The following is a 23,299-nucleotide window of genomic DNA, read 5'->3' on the forward strand; positions in this document are numbered from 1 at the left end:
TCTTGTATACTTCCTTGTATACTTCCTGGGATCATGCTTACTTTGGAGAACACCAAATTAATGTGTATAAAATTTGTCTCTCTAATATGATTCTAGGCCATTTAGGGAAAGCTCATCTGCTTATTTGATGTTCTCCATAATATTTATCACTATATTTGCCCAGCACTATCCTAGGTACTTTATTATGTGTGAAATATGTTTTTAAGAATGCCAGGATGAATTTTGACTGTGGGAGGGATGCCTGGGTAGCTCTGGGACTCCTGGGTGGCTCAGTGGTTGGGTGTCTGCCTTCGGCTCAGGTCGTGATCCCGGGTCCAAGGATCAAGTCCTGCATTGGGCTCCCTATGAGTAGCTTGCTTCTCCCTCTGCATGTGTCTCTGCCTCTCTCTGTGTGTCTCTCATGAATAAATTAATAAAATCTTAAGAAAAAATTTAAAAGATTAAAAATATATTTGTTCTTTTGTGTTTATTTCAATTAATATTATGTTTGCAGTATTAATCCATGCTGTAGCATGTATCAGAACTTCATTCCTTTTTATGGCCAAAAGATAACTCCATTTTTTAATCCATTCATCTAGTAACAAACACTTGGGTTGTTTCCACCTTTTGGCTGTTGTGAATAGTGCTACTATGAACACTGGTGTACAAGTACCTGTTTGAGTCCATTGTTAATACTTTCGGGTATATACATGGAACAGGATTGGTGGATCATATGGAAATTCAATATTGAACTTTTTAAGAAACCATCAAACTGTCTTCCACAGAGTCTGCACCATTTTACATTCCCACTAGCAACATATAAGAGTTATAATTTCTCCACATTCTCATCAACACTTGTTATTTTCCACATTTTTAAATAATAGCTTTCCTAACGAGTGTGAAGTATTAGCTCATTGTAGTTTTGAATTGTATTTCCCTAATGACGAATGTTGAACATCCTTTCATGAACTCATTGACCATTTGTTTATCTTAATATTTTTAAGTTAATTTATTTAGTTTAGAGAGGGAAAGAGCACCAGCACAGTGGGGAGGGGCAGAGGGAAAGGGAGAGAGAGTTTTCAAACAGACTCCACGCTGAGCATGGAGCCAGATGTGGGGCTTGATCCCACAACCCTGAGATCATGATGTGAGCCAAAATCAAGAGTCAAACGGTTTTAACAGACTGAGGCACCCAGGTACCCCTATCTTCTCCAATTTCATGATTGTCTTTACACTTTCTTGATAGTGTCTTTTGATGCACAAAAGTTTTAAATTTTTATGAAGTCCAATTTATCTATTTTTTTCTTATGTTAACTGCGCTTTTGGTATTATACCTGAAAAATCATTACTAAATCCAATTCATGAGGCTTTTGCCGTATATTTTCTTATAAGAGCTTTATAGTTTTAGGTCTTACCTTTAGGTCTTTTATCCATTTCAAGTATAGATGGTGTAAGGAAAGGATTCAACTTCATTCTTTCATATGTGGATGTTCAGTTTTCCCAGCACCATTTGCTGAAAAGACCATCTTTTACCCATTGAATGGTTTGGCACCCTTATCGAAAATCAATTGACCCTATGTGTGGGTGTTCATTTCTGGGCTCTCTATTCTATCCCATTGGTCTATATGTCTCTCCTTATGCCAGTACCACACTGTTTTGATGAGTAGCTTTATAGTAAGTTTTGAAATCAGGAAGTGTGAGTCCTCCAAGTTTATTCTTCTTTTTCAAGATTATTTTGGTTATTCAGGGTCCCTTGAGATTCCATGTGAATTTTGTTTTTTTTTTTTTTTCATGTGAATTTTAGGATGTTTTTCTACTTCTGCAAAAAATGCCACTGGGATTTTGATGAGGGTTGCATTGCATCTGAAGATCACTTTGGGTACTATTGCCATCTCAAAAATACTAAGTTTTCCAATCCATGAACATCAGATATCTTTGTATATGTGGGTTATTTTTTAAATAACTATTTATATGAGAAGTAATATTTGCATTTATTTTTTAAAAAGCTCAAACAATGTGGTAAAGTACAAAGAAAGAAAGAGGGGCACCTGGGTAACTCAGTGTTTGAGCATCTGCCTTCAGCTCAGGTCATGATCCCAGGGTCCTGGGATTGAGTCCTGCATCAGGCTCCCATAGGGAGCCTCCTTTTCCCTCTGCCTGTGTCTCTGCCTTTATCTCTGTGTCTCTCATGAATAAATAAATAAAATCTTAAAAAAAAAACAAATTACTCTAAATCTCACTACTCATTGATAAGTACTGTGAACTTTTTGGTGAACATCCTTTTGAACACCTCTTGTTTGTAATTTTACATAAATAGCATCTGAGCTTTTTTCTACTTAATATGTAATACATGTTTTTCTTTGTCAATGACTAGATTTAAATCATGTTCGCACCATCATTTACTTAAACAAACCGATACTGATAGACATTTAGTTTGCTTTGGACTGTGAGTGATATTTATTAATATCACAGTATTAATGGTAGGAAAAATAGTATAATAATGAATGATGTTTACTCTTTTAAATGAAGAAAGCTATGAAGTTCTTCATCTGAAAAGTTTCTGCATATTTGATGTACTGTACTGCATTAGTAATAGACCTTTGGTGTAGAAGTTGCAACAATGAAAAGTAGAGAACTACACAATTGTTTAAAGATTTGTTTATACTCCAGCTCTTCTGTAGCCCAGTAAATAATAATAAAAGTACAACCAAATGAAATAATTTTGTAAAGCCATAGGATCTGATATTCATTTATTCTTACATTCTGCCTTTCAGGAAGAAGGTATGGATTTAATAAATAGAGAAGCAATGCATGAATGGTGAGTAGTGTACTTTGAATTACCATTCTGAGCATCTCTATATTCAGTCATATCTTTTCTTCCAGTACTGATGTCTCTTCTTTTGCAGGAAGGTACAAACTGCAATACAGATAAATCGGTCTTGGGAAGCAAGTTTGAACCTGGTATGATATTAACACTTCAATTTTATAGAAAATTTGAAATTTTTACTGATTTTTCAGTGTTGGCCTTACCTAGTTTTGTTGTAATTTCTATAAATGTAAGCTCTCATTTGAAACTTAAATTTATATGCCTCGTAAGTAATTTTTGATTTCTCCTAAGAAACAGTTGATGACTTATTCATAAAAATAACTGACATCATTTGAAAGTGAGGTTCAAAGTAAATAGTTGTCTAATACAAAACTGTCATTGTTGTGGATCAGCTTTGTCTCTGTCCTGGTGAATCTAAGAAAAGTTCAGCTCTGCTGGTCACATTGCTTAGATGACAAAACAATAAATGATTTCACTCTTTCCTACAGAATTTATTAACTAGATATTAGGGTTTTAAACCACAGACAATGGTTTTCCTGGATAAATACTACATTTTTATGCCTGTAATGCATGTACTCCCACTAAAATTTTAACATACCATTTTTAATTTGAACATATTTGGAATTTAGTTACATCCCCTGCTAGCATCTTTAATGTTTCTGTACACATTATGATTACTTAGTTGTGGAAGTTGAATGATGTTTAGGTTTTTTTTCCATGGACATCTCAGATAATGATAGAATTGAGCTGAAATTTGCATAGAAGAGGTTCATCTTTCAGTTTGGGGAGTTATTAGATTAGGAAATGGGTCATCAGCAAAAACAGTACCATCTTATTTTCCTTTGAGCCCTGAGTGTATTAGATGGACATCTATCCCTGATTTAGGAGTAGGTCCCGAAGAATGAGTAGATAACCTCTGGAGCCTATCCCTTTTCATGTTTGGTGCTAATACAATTTATATATACTGTTTGATTCTCTTAACTGACCCAATTTTAACTATTCAGGTATTGGCACGAGTGAGTGAACCTATTATTGTGTTAGGAAAACGAAGAGAATATGCAACATAATTTTACTGTGTCTCGGAAAATAAAGAGCATATTTTAAAGTCCTGAATTATGCAGTACTGATTTTATCCACATAAAATCTATCAACAGTTTTTATATAGCTGCAGTAATTTTTGCTGTTACATTTGTTTTTTTTTTAATATATTTTTTTCAATTTTTATTTATTTATGATAGTCACAGAGAGAGAGAGAGAGAGGCAGAGACACAGGCAGAGGGAGAAGCAGGCTCCATGCACCGGGAGCCCAATGTGGGACTTGATCCGGGTCTCCAGGATCACGCCCTGGGCCAAAGGCAGGCGCCAAACCGCTGCGCCACCCAGGGATCCCTGCTGTTACATTTGTATCTTAGTTCTAACCAAATCCTTTTTGATTGTTTCCTTGACTTAATATTGTAGTTTTCAATAACAGAGCACAGGTCCAATGCAAAGAGAAAAACTTTATTTTTTTTAATTTTTTATTTATTTATGATAGTCACAGAGAGAGAGAGAGAGAGAAGCAGAGACATAGGCAGAGGGAGAAGCAGGCTCCATGCACCGGGAGCCTGATGTGGGATTCGATCCCGGGTCTCCAGGATCGTGCCCTGGGCCAAAGGCAGGCGCCAAACCGCTGTGCCACCCAGGGATCCCGCAAAGAGAAAAACTTTAAATTAGGATTTGTATATATATGGTAAGTATCACACAATATCAAGTACTCACATTCTAGACTTTTTGGGGACACTAGGCAAGCTCTTAGACTTGCCATGGAGCTCTCTTTGCCAAAAAGAGAAAATGAAGTGAATCTTGGGTCCCCTGCTTGCTTCAGGACGATGTGAGCTTCTCATCATGGTACAACCATGACTCAATAAAGATTCCCTTCCCCATGCAGCAGTTCTCTCCCTAAGTATGTGATAGGTAAGCAATTGGTGCTACAATTGTACACTGCTTTCTGCTGACACAGAGTGACGGTGATTTAGAGAAACCATCTTCAAAGTGCATCGATTTAATTCCAGTATCCCCAGCAACTTCTCCTACCAGGGGAATTGGGAAGGTAAGAACGGAGAGCCTAAGAAATTGTGTCCCTTGAAATATTTAGAAAATATTAATGCTTCACCACACACATTTTGGGGGGATATATTTTGTCATAGTACATCTGATTCTAAAGGACATTTTCCCTTCCTTTTAATTTCTTGAACTATTATTAACATGTAACAAGTCACCAGCTTTTAAGTATATAATTTGATTAATTTTGGTATGTGTACAATCCTGTAACCATAACCATAATCAACATATAGAATAGTTCCCACACTCTAAACAATGTCCTCGTGATCTTTTGCACGTGATATCCTCCTCCCCACCCCCCGCCCATCCTAGGAAACCACTGATCTGTTTTCTGAGAAGAGTGGTGGTTTTAAAACCTCTGTTCTAATTTGATTTTAGCAATGTTTGCCTCCATCGTTACAAACTTGTGTGGGTTGCACCACTTTGCCTCCAAGTCCTATTCCTAATCCTACACAACGATTTACAGTGTAAGTTCATGTTATATGAAAATACCAAATTGCTTATAAAATTAGAATTAAAAAAAATAAAATAAAATAAGAATTTTAGGAACTTAAAAGAAATTATAGCTCCATGTTCTGTGACAACCAAAGAAGTCATGTTTTTAGCTAAATTAAAATGTCATTGTTTTATTATTTTGTATGTTAAAAAGAATCAAGTGACTAAGAACATGTAAGAACATATGAACATTCGAAGAATCAGTAATTCATTAGCCCTGTTTGAACACAGTCTTCCTCTCCAAGCTTGGTAATAAGGATAAGAGCTAATTCTTGAATATAAACAACTGTACCTGATCATTTACCTATGATTTTCACCTTGAATCAAGGCATGTCACAACCAGAACTGTAGATCTTTCTAGTTTTTTTCCCTCACAATTTCAGAAAATCCTGAATCCTTATAAATTACAAGACAGTTTGCTATCCTGAGCATTCCTGTTTTTAACCTAGATTTAGAGAAAAGCAATAAAACGATGTAATACTACACAGTCTTTTTCTAGTGTATGTCCTTAGATCTATTATAATAAAATAGTCATAGCTGATTTTGTTCAAATTTTTTCTTGTAATGATTGTGATGATTTTATTTTAGAAGAAGTCAAAGCCCCAACAACACTATTAGACCAAGTATCTGTGGACCTTTAAAAAGAAAAGGTACTTTTATCTACCAGCAAAAACAAATATAACTTCGAATTATTTTTATAAAATATCATATAAAATCAAAGTGTTATAAGAAATTAATTTTAAAGGATTTATTTAAAATGTTTGATAAAGGGATCCCTGGGTGGCGCAGCGGTTTAGCGCCTGCCTTTGGCCCAGGGCGCGATCCTGGAGACCCGGGATCGAATCCCACGTCGGGCTCCCAGTGCATGGAGCCTGCTTCTCCCTCTGCCTGTGTCTCTGCCTCTCTCTCTCTCTCTCTCTCTCTCTCTCTGACTATCATAAATAAATAAAAATTTAAAAAAATGTTTGATAAAAAAATAAAATGTTTGATAAGTTACTAGATGCCTTTCATTTTATTTAAACAAAACTGTGTAAAGACAACTTTAAAAGCTATAAAGTGCCATATAAATGTGAATTGAGAAATTTAAGTTTAGTCATCTATTATGATTTTCATTATAAAATTCACGAAGCTAGCTGCCTTAAATACTTTCTGAAACAAGATAAATGAGTGAATGAACAAACAGAATGAATCAGTCCTAGTATTCCACTGAATCTTGACCCCTGCCTGGCCTGCTGCCACACCTACTTATTGGCATCATATGAATAAGTTGACACAAATCAGATCCACTTAGCAAAAATATATGCTAAGGTGTGTGTTCTCTGATGTTTCACTTATTTATGGGGGTTAATTTGGTCGAATATATGGAAAATGACCCACCTACCCAGTAATAAAAAGGTGTTGAAAAAAAACAGAACTTTTTTTTTTAACTCCCATAGCCCTGGATCTCATTTCTCAAACCTGCCTCACTAAGCTAGGTTGTTCTTACTTTTTCGTTAATACCACTACTGAGTTAGTTAAACTTAGTACAAAAGTGCAGAAGGGGAGGTGAGGGGGTAGGCTAACTGGGTGACAGGCATTAAGGAGAGCACATGATGAGATGTGCACTGGGTATTATATGTTGGCAAATTGAATTTAAATAGAAAGAAAGAAAGAAAGAAAGAAAGAAAGAAAGAAAGAAAGAAAGAAAGAAAGAAAGAAAGAAGAAAGAAAGAAAGAAAAGAAAGGAAAGAAAGAAAGAAAGAAAGAAGGAAGGAAAGGAAGGAAGGAAGGAAGGAAGGAAGGGAGAGAGAGAAAGAGAAAGAAAGAAAAGAAAGAAAGAAAAGAAAAGAAAGAAGAAAGGAAAGGAAAGGAAAGGAAAGGAAGGAAGGAAGAAAGGAAAGGAAAGGAAAGGAAAGGAAGAAAGGAAAGGAAAGGAAAGGAAAGGAAAGGAAAGGAAAGGAAAGGAAAGGAAAGGAAAGGAAAGGAAAGGAAAGGGAAAAAAAGGAAAGAAAAGGCAAGGCAAGGCAACAGTGGCACATGGGTGGCTCAGTCGGTTGGGCATCTGTCTTTGGCTCAGGTCATGATCCTGGGGTCCTGGGATTGAGCCCCACATCGAACTCCCTGCTCAATGGGGAGTCTGCTTCTCTCTCTCTCTCTGCCCCTCACCCTGCTTGTGCTCTCTCTTGTTCTCTCTCTCAAATAAATAAATAAATAAAATCTTTAAAAAAAAGAAAAAAGCTTAGTACAAAGTTTATAATAGGGAAGGAGTAACTTGGGTGGCTCAGTTAGTTACGTGTCAGCCTTTGGTTCAGGTCATGATCCCAGGGTCCTGGGATGGAGCCCTGCATTGGGCTCCCTGCTTGGTGGGGCTTCTGCTTCTCCCTCTTCCTCTGCTCCTCCTCCCCGCTTGTGCATTCTTTCTCTCTTTTAAGTAAATAAATATATCTTTAAAAAACTAAGGAGGGAAAATGGATAGGAAAGAAGGTTAAACTTTTAAGATGTGTATTTGTGAAAAACCCATTAAGATAGGAAAGAAGAAGGAGAAGAAAAAAGAGGAAGGAAAAGGAGAAGAATAGGAGAAGGGGAAGAAGGAACTATAGGGAAAGAAATTAAAATCGAAATGTACTTTAATCTTGCTTGTATTTTGGATTTTTTTATTGGAGTTCAATTTGCCAACATATAGCATATCACCTGGTGCTCATCCCATCAAGTGCCCACCTCAGTGCTCATCACCCAGTCACGCCAACCCCTGCCCACCTCCCTTTCCACTACCCCTTGTTCGTTTCCCAGAGTTAGGAGTCTCTCATGTTCTGTCACCCTCGCTGATATTTTCACTCATTTTCTCTCCTTTCCCCTTATTCCCTTTCACTATTTTTTATATTCCCCAAATGAATGAGACCATATAATGTTTGTCCTTCTCTGATTGACTTACTTCATTCAGCATAATACCCTCCAGTTCCATCCACGTTGAAGCAAATGGTGGGTATTTGTCGTTTCTAATGGCTGAGTAATATTCCATTGTATACATAGACCACATCTTCTCTATCCATTCATCTTTCGATGGACACCGAGACTCCTTCCACAGTTTGGCTATTATGGACATTGCTGCTATAAACATTGGGGTGCAGGTGTTTCAACATTTCACTGCATCTGTTTCTTTGGGGTATTTTGGATTAATTAATGGCAATTGTCCTAACAACACATCTAACTCAGCTTGTACTTACTATATTCTAAGACTAAGACTAGATCAATTCAGGAAAACACTCTTTCAAACAAAGCATTGTTTTATGATGATAGATCAATGACCTAGCTTAAGGGACTTTTCTCTGTGCTGTGAAGTTAAGAACTCCTGTTGACAAAACATTTACATATGCTAATAGTTTGGGGCACCTGGATGGCTCAGTGGTTGAGCATCTGCCTTTGGCTCAGGTCCTGATCCTGGGGTCCTGGGATTTAGTCTGGCATCAGGCTCCCCTCCAGGGAGCCTGCTTCTCCCTCTGCCAATGTCTCTGCCTCTCTATCTGTGTCTCTCATGAATAAATAAATAAATAAATAAATAAATAAATAAATAAATAAACTAATAGTGTAAGAGCTGTTAGAAAGTTGGGGTCACTTGAGTATTTAAAATAAAATATGCGGGGATCCCTGGGTGGCGCAGCGGTTTGGCGCCTGCCTTTGGCCCAGGGCGCGATCCTGGAGACTCGGGATCGAATCCCACATCGGGCTCCTGGTGCATGGAGCCTGCTTCTCCCTCTGCCTGTGTCTCTGCGCCTCTCTCTCTCTCTCTCTCTCTCTGTGACTATCATAAATAAATAAATTAATTAATTAAAAAAAAAACTTCAAAAAAAAATAAAATAAAATATGCTTAGTGACACCTGGCTGACTCAGTTGACGGAGTATGTGACTGTTGATCTTGGGGTTGTGAGTTTAAGCCCCATGTTGGTGTAGAGATTACTTAAAAATAAAATCTTTAAAATCAGTGAAATAAAATATGCTTAAATTGAAGACAGTGTTTTACTAAATTAAAATAATTCTCCTTTTGGGGTGTCTGGGTAGTTCAGTCAGTTCAGTATCCACTTCTTGATTTCCGCTCAGGTCATGGTCTCAAGGTCTTAAGATTGAAGACGTCATTGGACTCCATGCTCAGCACAGAGTCTGCTTTTCTTTTTCCCTTTCCCTCTGCCTCTCTCCCTACTTGCTCATGCTCTCTCACTCCCTCTCTCTCTAAAATAAATAAATAAATCTTTAAAAAAACAAATAAAATAATTCTCTAAGACATTTATGCATAAAATGTTTTATGACATTGAAAATTCCTGGAATTTTCTTAGAATTTATTATTTTAAAAATTGTTTTTATATTAAAATTTTGACATAATACACTGTTTCTACTCAGTATTTTGGTGGATGTGGCATGTCTCACACGACCATCTTGTACCTGGTTTTCAGGTGCTCTGGAGGCTGACCGCCTCTTTTCTTTGAATTATCCCTAAGAATGCCAAAGCAAATTCTGTATCTACTACATAGTCTATAGTCTATATTTTAAGTCAGACTTTTCCAAGCATAGTCTATATTTTAAGTCAGACTTTTCCAAGCATAGCCTGTATAAGTTTGGTCAGAATTCATCTGGAGTTTTAAATACAGTAAGAGATTAAACAGAAATTTAATTTCATTTATCTATTTGGAAATATGAATATCCACTGGGAAATAATAAATGATATCTTATTTGGAGCCTATTAATACGAATGAAATGTGGGGGGAAGAGGTATAAAAAATCCGAAGAGGTCCTGGGCGGGGGAGAAAAAAGAACGAGGACTATAAAATGGGAGAGAGTGTGAGATAGCAGTTAGAATCTCCAAGCACAAGAAGGTACATTGTATAATGATAAGCTGCATTTACTTCCACTAGAAATAGGCAAGGGCAAATAGGGCCTCAAGTGGAAATTCTAAGAAATCTGCAGAAAATCAGACAGCTATAAAGAGCATTTTACCAGTAATGATGGTTTCAGCAAAGAAGATTTCAATTTTTTTATATGATGAATTTGTCTTGATTTGTCTGGCTTTTAATTTAAACCCAAAAAGAAAGGTGAATAGTTTTTCTATAATGATGTAATTTTAATCTGGCATGAGACAAGATACCCAGACCTCTTTGGAGCTTTATGAGCCATGATTATACTCCTAAGGAAGGTCTGTAGAATTTCTAATGAGATATATATATATATATATAAAAATATATAGATTTTTAAAATCTTTAAATATATATTTAAAGATATATGCATATTTAAAGATTTTTAAAATTTATTTGAGAGAGAGAGAGAGATCGCGGAGCAGGGGAGGAGAGGAAGAGGAAGGCAATCTCTAGCATACTCTGTGCCAAGCACAGAGCCCCTCAAGGGGCTTGATACAACAACCCTGAGGTCGTGACCTAAGCTGAAACCAAGAGGCCAATGCTTAATAGGCTGAGCCACCCAGGCGCCCCAGGATATTTTTTAAACTTTTAAAATTTTACTTAAAAATTTTCTTAAAGATTTTATTTATTTATTTGAGAGAGAAAGCGTGGCAGAGGAAGAGGGAGAAGCAGGCTCCCCGCTGAGCGGGAAGCCTGACACCGGGCCCTATCCCAGGACCCTGAGCTGAGGACGGAGGCTTAACCAACTGAGCCACCCAGGTGCCCCTATTTTATTTTATTTTTAAGTAAATTCTATGCCCAACATTGGGTTTGTGCTTATGACCAAGAGTCACGTGCTCTACCAATTGAGCCAGCCAGGCACCCCTATTCCTAGGGATATTTTTTAATGAGTAGGTGGTCTTAATGTTCCACCTTATTAGTTATGGGCTTGAACATCAGTTTTCTCTCATCCAGATGGTGTAACAGTGTACAGATTTTAGCATTTACTTTGAGGTAACGATTATAGCAATGCAGTTTTTGAGGTTAGATATGTCTCCTTAATCTTTAAAAATATGTTTATTTTGTTCATTGTATGCTATAAAAGAATTGGTCTATTTAGTTAATTGTATATGCTTGGCAAAATAAAGATAGCAACAACCTAAACATTTAAAATAAGGAATGAGATTAAATTATTGTGTGGCCTTACTACATAGCTCTATAAAATCATGTTGAAGAATTTAGTTAATAATATGAAGAAATTATAATCATTAAAAACAAAAAGTAGATTGCATATCAGTATTATATATGATACAAATCCAATTTTGTTTAAAAACAATCATGTAAAAAAATAAATAAATAAAAACAGTCATGTATACACACATTTAGGAATTACTGAAATGTGATTATCTCTGGATAGTGGGAATATAAAACTTTTTCCTTTATGTTTTTATGTATCTTATAAATTATTTGCAATGAGCAAGTTTTACTTTTGCAATTAAAAGCAAACGCATGTTAGATAAAACATATCTATTTTGACCTACTTTTTTTGTCATAGGTGAAATATTTGAAGATCAGCCAAAGAGGAGTTTCTATGGCACAACCAACGTGGTTTCTTCTGATACTACCCAACAGTCTGATATGAATGTGGTGAGTATTAACATGAGGTTTTAAACATTCACTAGCCATTTTTCACTTGGTTTTTAAATCTATTCTTACTATTGTATATATTCAGAAGTATTATTAAATATTTTTAGAAGTTATAAAAAAATCCCAAATGAATGCTATTAACTTAAGTTCTTCTCCCTAACATTTATGTGTGACATTAATATATGCTGGATACATTTTTATTTTTTATTTTTTTTATTTTTTTATTTTTTTATTTATTTTTTTTTATTTTATTTTATTTTTTTTTGGTTTTTTTTTTAATTTATTTTTTATTGGTGTTCAATTTACTAACATACAGAATAACCCCCAGTGCCCGTCACCCATTCACTCCCACCCCCCGCCCTCCTCCCCTTCCACCACCCCTAGTTCGTTTCCCAGAGTTAGCAGTCTTTACGTTCTGTCTCCCTTTCTGATATTTCCCACACATTTCTTCCCCCTTCCCTTATATTCCCTTTCACTATTATTTATATTCCCCAAATGAATGAGAACATATAATGTTTGTCCTTCTCTGACTGGCTTACTTCACTTTTATTTTTTTAAAAAGATTTTATTTATTTATTCATGAGAGAGAGAGAGGCAGAGACTCAAGCAGAGGGAGAAGCAGGCTCCATGCAGGGAGCCTGATGTGGGACTCGATCCCAGGGCTCAAGGATCACACCCTGCCCCAAAGGCAGGCACTAAACCACTGAGCCACCCAGGGATCCCTGGATACATTTTTAGAAGTGGCGTCTTGGCATTTGATTAAGAGGTATTAGAGAAGAGGTGCCTGAGCAGCTCACTTAGTTAAGTGTCCAACTCTGGGTTTTGGCTCAGGTCATGATCTCAGGTCATGAGATCAAGCCCCTTGTCCAGAGTGGGAGGTGCTCTGCACTCAGCATGGAGTCTGTTTGATATCCCCTTCCCTTTCCCTCTCTTTCTGCTCCTCTACCCTGTTTCTGTCTCTGTCTCTCTCAAATAAATAAAATATTTTAAAAGATGTATTAGAGAAATATATAAAAATACAAGCTTGGAAAAAAGTCATCTTCTGCCCATCCTTTCTTCCTTGGATTTTTGTATGCTTTGTTAGGCTGATCATATTATTGAAAAGCGTGCCAAGAAAGCATGTTTTAATAATCAAGATGGGAAATACAGTGAATGGGGTTTTATTTAATTTTACTGTTGGCTTTGTTTTACTGCTCTTGTGAAATTGCTCTTGTAACTAGTGCCAGTTCTTTGCTTCATATATTTTGTGTTTATTTGTAGACAAAGCAGAGTGCACAGAGATCTTTTGAATTCTGTTATGGACAACTGGCACTTTCTTCTCCAATCTTCAGATATTCTTGATAGAAACATTAGCAATACAGTATCTTCTTGTAATTTATCAGTTAGAATCAACACTGTCACAATCTTCCATATCATCTTCTGATTCCGTTCTCCATTTGTTTTAGTAGATGAACTTTCAACTAAGTGATTCACCCATCCCAAGACTTTCTCACCAGTGGAGAAACACATTTGTTACTCTCTCTCTCTCTCTCTCTCTCTGTCTCTCTCTCTCTCTCTGTCTCTCTCTCTCTCACACACACACACACACACAAGTTAGAGCAACTATTTATTACCTTATTTTCTCAAGTTTCTAAAATTCTGTTTATCTATAGAATTTGCATATCTAATTCCTCTGTATGCCCTTAAAAGCAATATAGTGATACTTTCAAAGATGTTTTCCAAATAAGAACTATATTGAAGATAAACCGTATATCTTCAAGCTGCTAGTGTGTAGACACATGCTGCACCTTGATTTTTAAAGACATAATTGAGAACTCTATTTATTTACATGAATAAGTAGATAAAATTATACATTCTGATGAAATATAATTGTTCCATTTAATAAATAAGTGAAATAATGTTTAGAATTATGTTGCTGAATGCCCATGCTAGTTCTTTTTTTCCCCCATGCTAGTTCTTTTTTTTCCCCCATGCTAGTTCTTTTTTTATTTATTTTTTAATTTATTTGTGATAGTCACACAGAGAGAGAGAGGCAAAGACACAGGCAGAGGGAGAAGCAGGCTCCATGCACCGGGAGCCCAACATGGGACTCAATCCCAGGTCTCCAGGACCACGCCCTGGGCCAAAGACAGGCGCCAAACCACTGCACCACCCAGGGATCCCTCCCCATGCTAGTCCTTAATGATATTTTCATAATTGCTAGTTTCCTCTTGGTAGGGAAAAATTACCTATCTTAGAGTAGTTTTTAAAACTGAGCTAGTTATACTATACAAGGATACAAGGATTGCCCATTTTGCACGTGAATCCTTGGATGTTTAATTTGTTGGGAAGGAATAGGTAGGGGAAATAAGATGAAAAGGCTAATTGAATAGCAAGAAAATAATATGTAATTGGGCTTCACTCAATTTCTACTGAACCTGATTATCCCTGATCAGTTTTGTATTCTAATTAAGTGTGGGGAAAAAAGTCACTATTGATAAGTTGTGGTCCTTTACATTTCTATGAATTACTTTTTATTCATCATCATGACTACTGATTTGATTAAATAAGGCTTAGTATGTTAGGGTTTTTCTGCAAGAATCATATACTTCCAGTTGTTCCCTAAGGGCTACAAATGTTTGTTTAAACCCCAATTTTCTATTCAAAAGTCTGAAGGGTTTCTGAATAAGAAAAATTATGTGTTAAAATTTTAAAATCTAAAGTGCGTGCTTTAATTGAGGATAACATTAACATTTTGAAAAATAGAAATGTATCCTCATGCAATGAAGTTCAGAATTAGTTTAAATTTCCTCAGTTAATTAAATACGAATGGCTATGTAAAATATTTATTAAAAGTTTTTCCTTGTCATTAGAAATAATCAGAATGACGGAAAATCTGATACAGGTATGCCCCACGTGGGAAAAAGATTGTCACACCAAGTATCGTTGACAGGGCACCTGGGTGGCTCAGTTGGTTAAGCGTCTGCCTTCAGCTCAGGTCATGATCCCAGAGTCCTGGGGTCGAGCCCTGCGCCCTGCGTTGTGCTCCCTGCTCCCACTGAGGCAGGGAGCCTGCTTCTCCTTCTCCCTCTCCCTCTCCCTCTGCCTCTCCCTCTGCTGGTGCGCTCTCTCTCTCTCTCTCTCTCTCTTTCGCTCACACGCCCTCTCTCCCAAACAAATAAATAAAATCTTTTTAAAAAAGAATGGTTTGACAGTGGCCCCAGTGGAATTGATTAGCATGGCTAGATATGTGGGGGAAGATTCTGTTCACCTATGAATAAATGAATATTTATGAGATGACTGGGATCATGATGGTCTTTGGAAACTAGGACAGTATTCTGCAAGTTAACTAAGGACAAGTGAACTATCAATATTGCCTTTGTAACTAAGCTTCTATACTTGCCAGACCCTTAGTGGACCAATTGTGAGCATATACACAGGCCCTCATGGGATGAGATGTGATTGCAGTAATGTCCCTTGCTGAAATTGTACATCATTGACAAAGTGTCCTCATGTATTACTGACACTTCAGCAAAGAAAAAAAAAAGTTTTGTGAAATATTCAGGTACAAAGACCAAGGATGGAGAAAGTGAACAATGGGTGCAGAACTACTACTGAGTTGTATAAGGAGCTTTTACTCAATAAATCTTGGTAACGTTGACAATCTGAATGCATTTATTTCAACTCAGACAATTCATTTCATTCTACTCAGTTAGTGTTTATTGTTTTGGTTATACTCCAGGATGCCACAGCTTAGTATGGTATGCTCAGAATCAAGGACTTTGTAGTTGGTTTTCCAGTCTGCTGACATTTGAGCTTTTGTATTGGGAGGATCTGTTTCTTAAATGATTTTCCATTTCTTTTTTTTTTTTTTGATTTTCCATTTCTTAAGTGGCTTTTAGTAGTTCTTTTACATGATATTTTTTGTAGCTGATTTTTTTTGTTTCAATTTTTTAAAAAAGATTTTATTTATTTGTTTGAGAGTGAGCAAGAGAGAAAGCAGAAGCAGGGGCAGAGGGAGAGGGAGAAGCAGGCTCCCCACTGAGCAGAGAGTCTAATGTGGGGCTTGATCCCAGGACCCTGAGATCATGACCTGAGCTTAAGGCAGCTGCTTAACCAACTGAGCCACCTAGGTCCCCCATTGGTTCAAATTTTTATTTAAATTCTAGTTAACATACAGTATAATGTTAGTTTCAGGAGTAGAATTTGGTGATGCATCACTTACATTTAACACCCAGTGCTCATCACAACAAGTGCTCTCTTTTTTTTAAGATTTTATTTATTTTTTCATGAGAGACACAGAAAGAGACAGACATAGGCAGAGGGAGAAGCAGACTCCCTCTGGGGAGCCCAATGCAGGACTTGATCCCAGGATTCCAGGATCATGACCTGAGCCAAAGGCAGACACTCAACCACTGAGCTACCCAGGTGCCCCAACAAGTGCCCTCCTTAATGCCCATCACCTATTTAGCCCATCTCTGACCCACCTCCTCTCCACCAACTCTCACTTTGTTCTCTATTGTTAAGAGTCTGTTTTATGGTATATCTCTCTCTCTTTTCCCTTATGTTCATCTGTTTTGTTTCTTAAATTCCACATATGAATGACATCATATGGTATTTACCTTTCTCTGACTTTTTTTTAAAGATTTTATGTATTCATTCATGAGAGAAAGAGAGTGAGAGCGAGGCAGAGAAACAGGCAGAGGGAGAAGCAGGCTCCCCACAAGGAGCCCGACACGGGACTCAATCCCAGACCCTGGGATCACACCCTGAGCCAGAGGCAGACACTCAACTGCTGAGCCACCCAGGTGTCCCTTTCTCTGACTAACTTGCTTCACTTAGCATAATATACTCTAGCTCCATCTATGTCCTTGCAAATGGCTGAGTAATATTTCATTATATGTATGTATGTATGCATACACACCAGACACACCGCATCTTTATCTATTCATCAGTTGAGGGACATTTTGACTCTTTCTATATTTTGGCTATTGCTGATAATGCTGCTGTAAACATCGGGGTGTATGTGCCCTTTGAAAGAGTATTTTTGTATCCTCTGGGTAAATACCTAGTAGTACAATTGCTGGGCAGGGAAATACATATCAAAACTATAATGAGATATCACCTCACACTTGTCAGAGTGGTTGATTATTTTTTAGTTATGGTAAGACTATATTTGTCATCCTAAATATGCCAAGGAATCATCATTTCAATTTTCATAGTAAAAGACATGTATTAGTTTTCTAGGGCTACCATAACAAAGTACCACAAACTGGATAGACTAATCAAAATAGATTATCTCACAGTTCTGGAGACTAAAAGCCTAAGATCAGGTGTCATCAGAGTTGGTTCTTTCTGGAGGCTCTGAGGGAGAATTTGTTAATGTCTCTCTCCTAGCTTCTGGTGGTTGTTGGAAATCCCTTACAGACATATCACTCCAGTCTCTGGCTCTGTCATCATATGGGCTTCTCCTTGTGTTCCTGTGTTTTCATGTGGTTATTATAAAGACACCAGTCATTGGATTTAGGGCCCAAGCAAATCCATTATGACTTCATCTTAGCTTGATTATGTCTGCAAAGACCTCATTTCCATTTAAGATCACATTTGCAGATACTGGTGGTTAGGACTTCAACATCTTTTAGGGTACACAATTCAACCCACAGTAGGATACTTTAGGAATTTTTATTTTGCTTGGTTCATTTTTCTTAAGTTAATTTTTTAAACTATCTATTTTATAACCCATTTTTTTAAAAAATATGAGAATAAGAGGTGACCATATTGAATATATAACATATGTTATAAATGTTTATAATATTTATATGTCATAAATATATGCTTATTAATAAATGTATCTGTATGTTTATATACAGACATATTAGTTTTCACACTGTCAATAAAAGGATAAATGAAAATGGAAGTATGTTTTTAAAATATTTTCAAGGCATCATTGTTAAGCCTTAAAAATGTATTTATGTTCAGTCAAATATTCCTGTTTTACTTATACTGTTATAAAAGACCAGCACTCCAGATTCATCCTAACATGAAGACTCACTGTAGTAGTAATTAAGATTCTCAGGTCAGGGGAAGAATATGGCTCTGAAGATTTATAATGACTAAATCAACCAATCAAGCTTGTTATTTCAAGCATATTCAATTAAGTATCTAATGAATACTTTCTCTGTACAGGAAACTATACTTAAAATTGTAGTATATATGAAGATAAGTGAAATACCATCTCTGTCTTCAAGCAGGATAACATAAGTACAAAAATAATACTGATACCAGGCAGTGTAAGATGACTACAGATACACACATATGAAAGAACCTCTGAACTATGAAAGTAGGAAAGAAAGACAACATTGAGATGATAGGATTTTAGAAGCCTTTTAGTCTACCTCTCAATGCAGAAATCCTTTTAAGAGTTCCAGACAAATGATCTTTTAGCCTTAGTTTGAAATCTTGTAGTAATGAACTGACTCTTCTCACATGACAGTTCATTCTGCTGTTGGACAACTCTCACTATCAGAAAGCTCTTATGTTAAAAGGGGGGATGGGGTGAGAATTTGTATCTAGGTGGCCTGTTTCATTGGCTCTTTAGAACTGAGACAAATCAAATGAGCTATTAAAAGCAGATGAGTTAAGATTCTAATTCTGCATTAATCTTTGTCCCTGCTCCTTGAGTTATTACTACTCCCACTACAGGATATATTTAATCTCATCTCCTAAATGAATTTTTAAAATTCACCTAGAAGCAACTATATATAAATATCTATGATGAAAATGCATATATGGTACTTTGGATATCTATGGAGAAAACTAATTACAATTTGCCTCAAGTGTTTTTAAATATTTTAGATCTTAAAAGTTGAGCTTGAAAAATCTATCATATAGGTAGGCTTCACTGTCAGATAGTTTAAATTGTGCATTTAGAAAAGGCCAAAGAACAATAAATACTCTGGCAAAAAGGTAGTTGGTTTCCCTTAAGTTCCATGGTATCTCACAGATTTCTTACAATGTGGTTCTTAACCCAAGAGTAAATGAGATTTCTTTTTATAAATGTCTATAGTGTATGGGTGGAGAGAGTCATCTATCATATAGGAATCTTGGAAACTTGTTCAACTTTCTTTTTTTTAAGATTTTTAAAATTTATTCATTCGTGAGAGACACACAGAGAGAGGCAGAGGCACAGGCAGAGAGAGAAGCAGGCTCCATGCAGGGAGCCAGACGTGGGACTTGATCCCAGAACTCCAAGATCATGCCCTGGGCTGAAAGCAGGTGCAAAACCACTGAGCCACCCAGACGTTCCTCAACTTTCTTAATAGTGGGAAATTTAATGACCATGGCCTCTCAGAAGAAATGCATTAAATTAATGCAGTTATTATCAGAACAATAACTTATATATACATGCAATTGGCAATCTCTGTGGCATCACTGATAGCAAAGTAAACTGTAACCTAACTATATCAACCTCTTAGAAGAGTGACCAGGCTACATTATGAGTGCAGAAGTCAGGAGATCTGACTTGTGGCTCTAACTCTGTCACTCTCTCTGTGTGACTTGCAGCAGGTCACTTCACCGATCTGGGCTTCAGATTTCCAATCTGTAAAATAGAGTTGAACTAGGTATTTACAAGGTTCTTTCTGCCTCTTAAAATTTTATTGATTCTGTTAAAGCATCTGCCTTCATCTTTGCTACTATAACAGTGTAAATCATGGTGACACTAGACTTCAGAAGACTTTAAGAAAATATTTAGGAAATTAGAGGGCTTTATGCCAAATATTTTTATTCTTTCTGGAAACAAGAAATTCATTTTGTTCAGCCTCATCAATAGTTTCCTCTCTTCTATGAATTATGCATGTTTTATGATGAAATGTGGAAAGCTAATTTCCCCCTGGTTTCTTGTTTTGTGTGGATAAATGGTCCTCTCAGGATTTCCATATTAATAACAAGTTCCCACTGACAAAGCATGCACAATAAAATCTTCTTTCTAGTAACTACAGCTTGAGACAAAACAAAATAAAGATACATTTGGTATGTTTGCTTCAGAGAAGCAAAGGAGACAGAGCAAAAAAGCTACATCAACTATAAAAACTTGGTCACAATTCACATTCGCACTTAACTAGTACTAAAAAGCTAACGACCAGCAAAATAGTTTTTCTTTTTCCTTGTTAATTATTATATGGCTGTAAGAAAAACCCTCTAACTTCAGTTTAGTTGATTTCATGGCCTGGCTTTCATGCTAGGTAACTCTCTACTGAACATAAACAAAAAAGAACACACTTGAAAGTCGCCAACAGCTGGTTTGTGACATTGTGCTAAGGAAGGAAATATTTTGAAATTACATTATCCTGTGGAGGAACCTAATTATACTTTCCATTTTTAGCCCAACTCTTAAGAGGGGGTGGGGTTAGTTTGCTTCCTCAACTAGACTTATATTAAGCTCTGCAGTACTTTACATTGAGTCCTATTCTTAGGTAATCTTTTCATAAGTGTGAAGCCTTTGGAAAGGCAGTTGCTGAGGCTAGTGTGTTGGGGCTATCAAGGCAAGTTCAGCTAAAACTCTCTTAAACTTTAACTGGAATACATTCCCATGCCATATGGATGAGCAGAGATTTAAAATTTGTTTGTAGTATACATGGCTATTGAGAGTTTGGTGAAAGTGGTGTTTGAATTCACTGTGGTGGGTTCTTAATGTCCTTTCAGAGGAAGTTTGTATCAGAAACCTTCATAATGTGCACATCTTTTGATATAGCAATTCTAGAAATTTTTCTTAGGGAAAAATATGGGACAGGTTGGAAAGGATGTTTACTGTAATGTTATTTGGAGCTGTGAAAAATGTAATGTTTTCAACAAATGGTGCTAGGGTAAGTAAATATCCACATGACTGATAATGAAGTTGAACTCCTACCTCACACCATATAGAAAAATTAACTCAAAAATAGATCAACAACCTAAATATTAAGAGCTAAAATCATTAAATTCTTAGGGGAAAAACAGGGGTAAATCTTTATGACCTTGGATTTGGCAGTGGATTCTTAGATATATCACTAAAAACATGAGCAACAAAAGAAAAAAATAGGTAAGTTGAACTTTATCAAAATTGAGAACTTCTGTGCATGAAAGGACATTAATAAGGCAGTGAAAAAGATAACCTATAGAGTGACAAAAATATTTATAAATCATATCTGATGAGTTTAATCTAGAATATGTGAAAAAGTTTTATAACTCAGCCACAGGGATGCCTGGGTGACTCAGCGGTTGAGCATCTGCCTTCAGTTCAGGGCATTATCCTGGGGTCCTGGAATCAAGTCCCACATTGGGCTTCCTGCATGGGGTCTGCTTCTCCCTCTGCCTATGTCTCTGCCTCTCTCTCTGTGTGTCTCTCATGAATAAATAAATAAATAAAACCTTAAAAAAATAACTCAGCCACAAAAAGACAACCCAACTAAAATATGGGCAAAGGACTTTATGAATAGGCATGTCTCCAAAGAAGATATACATATGGCCAATAAGCACATGAAAAGATGTTCCACATCTTTAGTCATCAGGGAAATGCAAATCAAAACCACAGAGAGCTATCACTTCATACCCACTAGGTTGGCTAGAATCAAAAAGATAATAACAAGTATTGGTGAGGATGTGGAGAAATAGAGGACCCTTGTACATTGCTGGTTGGAATATAAAATAATGCAGTGACTGTGGGAAGTTCCTCAAAATATTAAACATAGAATTATCATAAGATCCAGCAGTTCCATTCCTTGAAAACTAGGCCTCAAATAGATACTTGTGTGCTAGCGTTCCTTGTGGCATTAATTACAATAGCCAAACGGTAGCAACAACCCAAGTGTCCATCACCAGACGAATGGATAAAAATGTGTTCTATACATACAATGGGATTTGTTCATCTATAAAAAGGAATGATGTTCTGGTACATACTACCACATAGATGAAACTTGGAAACAGTATGCTAAGTGAAATAAGCCAGACACAAAAGGACAAATATTGCATGACTCCACTTATATGAGATACTTAAAATAGACAAATTCATAGAGACATACAGTGGATTACAGGTTACCAGGGGCTGGCGGAAGGGGAATGGAGAGTTATTCTTTAATGCTCATATAGCGCTTCTGCTTGGGATGATGAAAAGGTTTTGGAACTAGATAGTGAGGATGGTTACATGTTGTGAGTGTAATCAATGCCATAGAATTGCATACTTAAAAGTGATTCAAATGGCAAGTTCTATGTAAAAAACAAAAGCCCTAGTATTTAACATGAATAGATCAATTAAGCCATCATTTCTCAGGATGTTTTATAAAATGTGAATAAGTGTCCTGAAGAATGAAAGAAAGGGAAGGCCATGGGGGAGGGGGCAATCTATGGTCAAGTAAGTTTAGGAAAATGAGTTAAAATCATTTCTTAAACATTGTGAAAGCCCAAGAAAAGAGATATGGTATGAAGCATTTTTAAACTGTTTAACTTAAGTTCTTGTTTTTGAGGGTCATCTTGTGGGAGTATGTTATGTAGACCCTTTGGAAAACACTGGGTTAAACAAATAAGAGTACATTCGTTCCATGGAAATCTGTGTACCCATTAAGAATGATGACACGGTCATATATCACTTGACATGGAAAGATGTTTATACTATATTGTTGAGTAAAAAAGCAGTGTGATTAATGGGATTTCATTTTTGTTTTTAAAAAGTATATGTATATATTTTATACAGATATATAAAAGAAAAAAGTTTGTAAGGCTGTATGCCAAATGCTTAAGTTTCTGGGTGGTGGGAAGATGGATGATTTTGTTTTCATTTGTTTTTCTCTTTGCTTGTCTGTATTTTCATATTTTTCCATATGGAATATTGGTTACTTGTATAATCAAGAAATAATAGAAGTTAAAATAAATATTTTTTAGAAACCTATGGGCAATTATTAATTATATGAGGGAGAGGGTGAGAGGATCAGTACTCCCTTACCGCTTATTGGGCACTTCACTTCTACTTAAACTTTCACTAAAGGATAGTGAAAGGGCCTTTCAACTATTAGGAAGTAATACTAATTCAAAAATGCTTACTGATTTTTTTTTTGCTTCCTGATATTGAACCAAAATCTACTTTCCATCATTTGGTCCTAATTTGTCATAGGGAATGCCATAAAATAAACAAAATCCATCTCCTAGTAACAAGCATCGGTAAGGACGTGGAGAAATAGAGGACCTTTGTACGTTGCTGGTTAGAATGTAAAATAAAGCAATGTCTGTGGGAAACATTTTGGCAGTTCCTCAGAATATTAAACATAGAATTATTACATGATCCAAGAATTGCACTCTTTGAAAACCAGGACTCAAACAGATACTTTATACTAATATTCCTTGCAGGATTATTCACAACAGCCAAAAGGTGACAACAACC

At 36.3% G+C, this 23,299-nt stretch overlaps 1 protein-coding gene across 15 annotated transcripts in view; it reads left to right on the forward strand.

The window, feature by feature from the left end:
* Positions 1-23,299, forward strand: part of LOC112649252 (P2R1A-PPP2R2A-interacting phosphatase regulator 1-like) — an 89,067-nt gene that overhangs the window by 32,881 nt on the left and 32,887 nt on the right. For 13 of the 15 annotated variants that reach the window (XR_007409336.1, XM_049107348.1, XM_049107351.1 and 10 more), the window contains 6 exons: positions 2,754-2,797; positions 2,886-2,940; positions 4,806-4,895; positions 5,285-5,373; positions 5,990-6,051; positions 11,819-11,910. Coding sequence is in view for 14 of the 15 variants with exons in the window: in XM_049107348.1 (XP_048963305.1) it covers positions 2,754-2,797; positions 2,886-2,940; positions 4,806-4,895; positions 5,285-5,373; positions 5,990-6,051; positions 11,819-11,910 (432 nt within the window). In the remaining variant the exon portion in view is untranslated. Of the gene's footprint in view, positions 1-2,753; positions 2,798-2,885; positions 2,941-4,805; positions 4,896-5,284; positions 5,374-5,989; positions 6,052-11,818; positions 11,911-13,170; positions 22,811-23,299 lie in introns of those variants that run through there. The other 2 variants (XM_025431444.3, XM_049107349.1) reach the window with 2 other exon arrangements.

Source organism: Canis lupus, chromosome X (assembly GCF_003254725.2).
Source record: "Canis lupus dingo isolate Sandy chromosome X, ASM325472v2, whole genome shotgun sequence".
Taxonomy (NCBI): Eukaryota; Metazoa; Chordata; class Mammalia; order Carnivora; family Canidae; genus Canis; species Canis lupus.